Here is a 7,641-nt window from a genome sequence, read left to right as displayed (position 1 = left end):
GTAGTGATGTAACAGCCGGTGAGAGGAACCACTACACTTAGCAGGGGACAAGGTTTCCAAAAAACCCAAAGTGTCAGATACCGGCGGTGTCCTTAGTTCTTCAAGAGAGCAAAAATTAGACTCACAATCTACCGGAGAGGTAAGTATTAAATGTTTAAATGTAACAATGTTCATTCTCAATACGCTAACAAAACACTAAAATTAACATTAATAAAGATAAAGCTATAACTACTGGTAATCCAGTGTTCCTCCATAAATATTATTGGATAAATATTTTTGTATTTAGGTCAGGTCTGAACAGAATTATGTAACATTTGTGGAAAAATATACAGCCAAGAAGTCCAGTACTTGATGCCATTATAGCAAAAACCTTCACAGCCACCATGTATTTCCCTCTGGTGCTCAGATAGGCCGGAATCATGGCAATCCAGACACTGCAGAACACCAGCATGCTGAAGGTGATGTACTTGGCCTCATTAAAACTGTCCGGTAATGTCCTGGCTAAAAAAGCTATAATGAAGCTCACAGCAGCCAGAAGCCCCATATATCCCAGGACAGAGTAGAAGCCGATAACCGAACCCTCATTACACTGAATGATAATCTTTCCCTGATAAGAGTGAGTGTCCTGATCCTGGAAGGGGGGAGAAATAGACAACCAAGAGACACAGATTATTACTTGAACCAGTGAGAAGACACAAATGATAACATTGGGCAGTTTGGCTCCCATCCATTTCCTCCAAGGGCTTCCAGGTTTGGAGGCTTTAAAGGCAATACACACCATGATACTTTTGGCAAGTAGAGAAGAGACAGCAACAGAGAAGATGACACCAAAAGAGGTTACACGCAGCATGCAGGTTACATCCACTGGACGGCCGAGGAACAAGAAGACACAGAGGAAGCTCAACATGATGGAGACCAGGAGAAGATAGCTCAGGTTCTGGTTATTAGCTTTGACAATGGGGGTGTCCCGGTAATGTATAAATATCCCCAAGATTAAACCAGTCAGAATACAACAGAGGATGGATACAGGTGAAAATACTGAAACAATGGTATCATCAGTGTAGGAGAGAAATTCCACCAATTTTGGAACACACCGATCCTTCTTCTCATTTGGCCATTCATCATCAGGACATTTCATGCAGTTTTCACTGTCTGCAGGAAGAAGAATACAAACACAATGAATATATGGGCCACAGCATCTGAGAAAACATAGTTAAATAGTTAGTCTGGTTAAAAAAGTCCATAAAGTTCAACCAATAAAAGGATAAAAAAACAAAATCATACAATTCTACAATATACACAATCTTATACCCACAGTTGGTCCAGGGGAAGGCAAAAAAAAAAAAAAAAAACAGCTAAGTATGATACAATTTGCTCCCACAAGGGGAAAATTCCTTTCTGATCCCTTGAGAGGTAATTGGTTATTCCCTGGATCAACTTTACCTATAAATGTTAGTATCCAGTTAAATTCTGTACATTTAGGAAATAATCCAGACCTTTTTAAAGCAATCTACTGGGCTCGTCAAAACCACCTCTGCAGGGAGTCTATTCCACATTTTCACAGCTCTTACTGTGAAGAAACCTTTCCGCATTTGGAGAAGAAATCTCGGGGCGTGGCCGGACCGGGCGTGTGAGTAGACTCAGCTCACGGAGCTCCCGACATTAACCCTTCAATACGATCCTTTTCCCGGCCGGATTACCTTAACTAGTGGACTGATCGTTCTCAGGGGGTCCCCCTGAGTCTATTGATGCCTTTTGCTCCCGGATGAGTACCTGAAAACCGGAGGTCCCGGACCGTGGGGAGAGCTCCGCTCCGCTGGCTTACCATCCCTTGCCATCGCCTGCCATCATCGGGCTCCATCTTGCCTCCAGGAGTCTTTGCATCTTCCCTGCCAAGGTATCCTGCCTGTATTTTTTGCGGGGAACCGCGCTCCACAGAGATCCGGATTGCGGCCTAGTTACCGGCTGAAGCCGCGGCCTTTCCTACTGCGGGCAGCCGATCGCGGCGGCGCTTGGGCAGACGTGGATCCGATAACCGGCTGTACTCCCCCCTTTGCCCGCTGCTCATCCTGGACTGTTCCTTGTCTTGGGCTCTCCCTAAATCTTTAGACACACTGCATGTCCCGATCGGGCGATGCTATGACCCGTGGGAGCAAGCAGAAGGACGGCTCTGTCCCTGGCTCGGCCGGTCAAGATGGCGCTGGCGTGGGGATTCCGCAGCACTCATCCCGCAGCCCTGACAGACAGAAAGATACAGGCACAAAGCCCAAAACGGGGTGCGTGGGGGGAAAGGACAGCGCTGGGGACATTCTGCTGTATGCTAAAAAGTTGTGTGACATCCCGGGACCCAGTGATGTGGAATCTGCACCCCTGACAGGAGCACGGGCATTCAGGGACATTCAGCAGGGCCTGGGGGATATGGAACCGCCTGAGCAGCCTGAGCTCAGGTTTGAGATGGAGGGGGACATTCTGGAGGGGACACATTCTTCTAGCTGTACAGAAATGCACAGCTTCAGTGAACACTGTCAAGGAGATGAAATCTCTTTTCCTCCAGACATAAAGAGTGCCCCAATTTCCTCTCTGATGCCCGTAAAGTGAATAACTCAACACCAGGCTCACTATATGAACCCCTTATGTATTTATACATGTTGATCATATCCCCCCTTAATCTCCTCCTCTTAAGAGAGAATAAATTCAGTTCCTCTAATCTTTCCTCATAGCTGAGCTCCTCCATGTCTCCTATTAGTTTGGTTGCCCTTCTCTGCACTTTCTCCAGTTCCCTGATATCCTTTTTGAGAACTGGATCCCAAAACGAAACTGCATATTTCAGATATTAGTCTTACTAATGATTTTTACAGGGGCAAAATTATATCTCTCTCTCTGGAGTCCATGCCTCTCTACAAAAACGAAGTTTGCTTGCTTTGGAAACCGCAGCTTGGTATTGCATGCTGTTATTAAGCTTATGGTCTACCAGAACACCCAGATCCTTCTCCACCATTGATTTCCCCAGATGTACTTCTAATATGTATACTGAATGCACATTCTTAGCTCCCTAGGCCATAACTTTACATTTTTCAACATTAAACCCCATTTGCCACATAGCTGCTCAATTAAACAGTCTATGGATGTCAGCTTGTAAGTTGAAGACATCCTGTAAGAACATTATTCCACTGCAAAGCTTGGTGTCATCTGCAAAAACTGAAATTGTACTTTTAATCCCAAACCCAATATCATTTATAAAGATATTAAAAAGTAAGGGTCCCAACACTGAACCTTGGGGCACACCATTGATAACCTTAGACCATTCAAAGTAAGAATCATTAATCACTACTCTCTGAATTTGGTCTTTTAGCCAGTTTCCTATCCATTTACAAACTGTTTTTTTTTTTTTTTTTTTAGGCCTATAGACTTTACCTTATACATTAACAACAAATTGTCTTATGTTGTCTCACAGCTAACAATGGGATTATCATCAGTGCATTGTGGGAGAGTAAAAGAAAATATAACAAATGACCTAAATATATAATATTTAAATGTTAGATTCATTAATTTAACCACTTGCTGACTGGGCCATAGCCGAAAGATGGCTACAGCGCAGTTGGCTTATTCTGGGAGGGTGTACAATGACGTCCTCCCAGAATCGCGCTCCCGTGCGGCCCCTGGTGTGCGCACACGGGGCTGTCCGTGCTCGTCCGGTCCCAGGGACCCGGCAAATCAAGGATCATGGTAAACGGCCAATGAGGGAGCGATCACTTGTCAACAAACCGGCGCATGTCCGGTTCATTTCTCTCCTCTCCTCGCACACTGTACACAACGATCAGTACAGTGTGCGAGGAGAGGAGAGAAACTGCAGCTGCACGCCTCCTCTGCCTCCTCCATACCTCAACTGTGCCTCATCCATGCCTCATCAATGCCTCATCCGTGCCCCATCAATGCTTCATCCATGCCCCATCCATGCTTCATCCGTGCCCCATCCATGTATCATCCGTGCCTCATCCGTGCCACATCCATGCCTCATCCATGCCACATCCATGCCCACCCATGCCACCTCAGTGCTCATCCATGCCACATCAGTGCTCACCCATGCTATGTCAGTGCTCATCCATGCCACGTCAGTGCTCATCCATGCCATGTCAGTGCTCATCAATGCCACCTCAGTGCTCATCCGTGCCACATCCATGCCACATCAGTGCCATATCAATGCCATGTCAGTGCTCATCCGTGCCACATCTATGCCACATCAGTGCTCATCCGTAGCACATCCATGCCACGTCAGTGCTCATCCATGCCACGTCAGTGCTCATCCATGCCACATCCATGCCACGTCAGTGCTCATCCGTGCCACATCCATGCCACATCAGTGCTCATCCATGTCACATCTATGCCACATCAGTGCTCATCCGTGCCACATCAGTGCCACTACAGTGCTTATCAGTGCCCTACAGTGCCTCACAAAATTGTAATGGGAAGTCAGGAAATGACGGTGCTCCCTGCATGTTGGGACTCTGTATGTGGCCAGGCTGTGTAAAAGTCTCGCACATGGGGTATTGCCATACTCAGGAGGAGTAGCAGAATGTATTTTGGGGTATAATTTGTGCTATGTACATGCTATGTGTTAGAAATATCTTATAAATGGACAACTTTGTGTAAAAGAAAATGCGTTTTCATTTTCTTTCCACATTTTCCAAAAACTTGTGGAAAAAAATGACATGTTCAAAAGACGCATTATGCCTCCTAGATTATGTGTTGGAGTGTTTTCTTTCCAAAATGGGGTCATTTTGTGGGCGTTTCCATTGTCCTGGTGCTCCAGGACCTTCAAAATGTTGCCAGGTTGTCAGGAAATGATATGTGCAATTTTTGCTTCTAGAACACCTGACGGTGCTACTTGGATGTTGGACCTCCATATGTGGTCAGGCTGTGGAAAAGTGTCACACATGTGGTATCGCCATACTCAGGAGGAGTAGCAGAATGTATTTTGGGGTGTAGTTGCAAGTATGCCTATACAGTGTGTAAGAAATAACTTCGTAATATGACCATTTTGTGAAAAATATATATTTTTTAAAAAAAATCTTCAATTTGCAAAGAATTGTGGGAAAAAATTACAACTTCAAAAAACTCACCATGCCTCTTACTAAATACCTTGGAATGTCTACTTTCCAAAAAGAGGTCATTTGGGGGGTATTTGTATTTTCCTGATTTGTTAGGGTCTCAAGAAATGAGATAGGCCATCAGTACATCCGGTGTGATAAATTTTCCATGATTGTCACCATAGCTTGTAGACTCTATAACCTTCACAAAGACCAAAAAAATTTGTTTTATTTGACCCTTATTTGGGTTATTTTTACTAAAGATATGTAGCAGTATAAATTTTGGCCAGCATTTATGAAGAAAAATGACTAAATTTGCAAAATTTTAAAACCGAAACAAAGAAAAATGAATTTTTTTACAAAATGTTCGGCCTTTTTTCATTTATAGCGCAAAAAAAACAAAAAACAAATTATGATTAAATACCACCAAAAGAAAGCTCTGTTTGTGTGAAAAAAGGGCAAAAATTTCATGAGAACAGTGTTGCATGACTGGGTAATTGTCATTCAAAATGTGAGAGCACTGAAAGCTGAAAATTGGTCTGGTTAGGAAGGGGGTTTAAGTGCCCAGTGGGTAAGTGGTTAAGATAGATAGATAGATAGATAGATAGATAGATAGATAGATAGATAGATAGATAGATAGATAGATAGATAGATAGATAGATAGATAGATAGATAGATAGATAGATAGATAGATAGATAGATAGATAGATAGATAGATAGATAGATAGATAGATAGATAGATAGATAGATAGATAGATAGATAGATAGATAGATAGATAGATAGATAGATAGATAGACATAACAGCTGAACTCCTTTATCTAGGGAATGCCTATTGGCAAGCGGTAAAATAAAATTAAAAAGTTGTTGGCGTCATAAGGGCCCAATAATTTTATTTTTTGTGCTATAAACAAATAAAGGCAGACAATTAAAAAAATAAAATAAAATAATAATATTTTTTTTTTACTTTCTGCTATAAAACACATCCAATATAAAAACAGAAAAAATCGAATTCCTTCATCAATTTAGGCCAATATGTATTCTGCTACATGTTTTTGGTTAAAAAAAAATCCCAATAAGTGTACATTGATTGGTTTGCACAAAAGTTGTCGCATCTACAAAGTACGGGATTTTAATTTTTTTTTACTATTAATGGTGGCGATCAGCGACTTATAGCGGGACTGCGACATTGCAGCGGACTTTCCGACACTAAGTGACACTTTTGGGGGAGACCAGTGACACTAATACAGGGATCAGTGCTAGTAAAATATGCACTGTCACTGTACTAATGACACTGTCAGGGAAGGGGTTAACATCAGGGGTGATCAAAGTGTTAACTGTGTGCCTATGGGGTGCTTTCTAACTGTGTGCCTAGGGAGTTACTTAGTGTACTGTGGAGGAGGTGCTTTTACAAGGGGAAGACATGGATCGGTGCCCCTGCTTTGCAGAAACACAGGATCCATCCCCCTCCCTACTGACAGAATAGCGATCTGACTTGTTTACATAGGTAGACCGCCGTTCTCACTCTTTACCAAACATTCGGTGGTTACCAGCAGACAAGGAGTCCGTGGTACCCGCCGGAGCGGGCCGGCGGCAGAGCGCATGCGCACCCCTGACCCAGTGTTTTACTTCCTATATATGAGTACATTCATTTATTAATAAAAGGATTTATTTGAAGCAATATTTCACTATGTGAGGCCTTCTTTTCCCTCTCCATGGTCTGGATCTTCCATTACTTATACTCACTTTATGGCTATTTGATATAAACTGGAGATTACTGCCCTGTATTCCTGTGTGAGGATCCTACCAGTGGCGGCTGGTGCTCCATGGGCTGGGGGGCGGCAGACGGACTGCACCATACACCCCCCGGCCACACACCAGGACCCCCCCACAGCTCACTCACCCCCAGCGGTGGCGGCAGCAGCTTCAGCTTCGGCTTCTACCCCCTCAGTAGAAGCATCTCCTCCCCCATGCCCAATGGCATGGCTTCTACTTTCGGACAATCAGGAGACAGGTCTCAGGACCAGCTTCCTGATTGGCCAGGAGGCTGATCCATGTGGCAATAGCGAATATTAATTCGCTATTTTCACACAAGTGGGTGGGTTGGTGGCGCAGTGCTCTGCGCCCCGAGCCCGCCCATTTTTTTATCCTGTGAGAGCCTCTGGCTCTAGTCACATGTTTAAAAAAAAAAAAAAAGCCCCATTGAACTCCATGCATCCGGTGCCCCGCATGTAGATTAGAGGGGCGGGTGCATGGATATAGGGAGCGACGCCCCTGCGCCCCCAATACACCAGCCGCCACTGGATCCTACTGGATATCCATATTTATTTACACGGATGCCCTTGATCTGAGGAGACTATACCCCTGATTATTGTAACGCCCTTTACCCCTGTAGAGGTACCGAGTTCCGGTGAGTGCGGTCTTTATTGAGAGGGGAGCACTATTGTTTCCTCACCAGCACAACCACCTCTTGATCACCTCAGGATCTACCATTTTTGGGACCCTATATATGCATCTTATGGACTATTGAAATTATACACCTAGCCACTTTTGCAC

At 44.1% G+C, this 7,641-nt stretch overlaps 1 protein-coding gene across 1 annotated transcript in view; it reads right to left on the bottom strand.

Moving 5' to 3' along the window:
• Positions 1 to 259: 259 nt before the first annotated feature.
• The window catches only part of LOC309550327 (vomeronasal type-2 receptor 26-like), a gene marked incomplete at both ends in the record, with an annotated part of 58,818 nt that continues 51,436 nt past the window's right edge, over positions 260 to 7,641 (bottom strand). Inside the window, one exon of the mRNA XM_082250724.1 lies at positions 260 to 1,152. Coding sequence (XP_082106850.1) covers positions 260 to 1,152 — 893 coding nt within the window. The remainder of the gene's footprint in view (positions 1,153 to 7,641) is intronic.

This window comes from Pelophylax lessonae, assembly GCF_965119305.1.
Source record: "Pelophylax lessonae genome assembly, chromosome: 1".
NCBI classification, from domain to species: Eukaryota; Metazoa; Chordata; class Amphibia; order Anura; family Ranidae; genus Pelophylax; species Pelophylax lessonae.
Note: the sequence above shows the minus strand (reverse complement) of the source record. Positions and strands in the feature narration are given on the sequence as shown.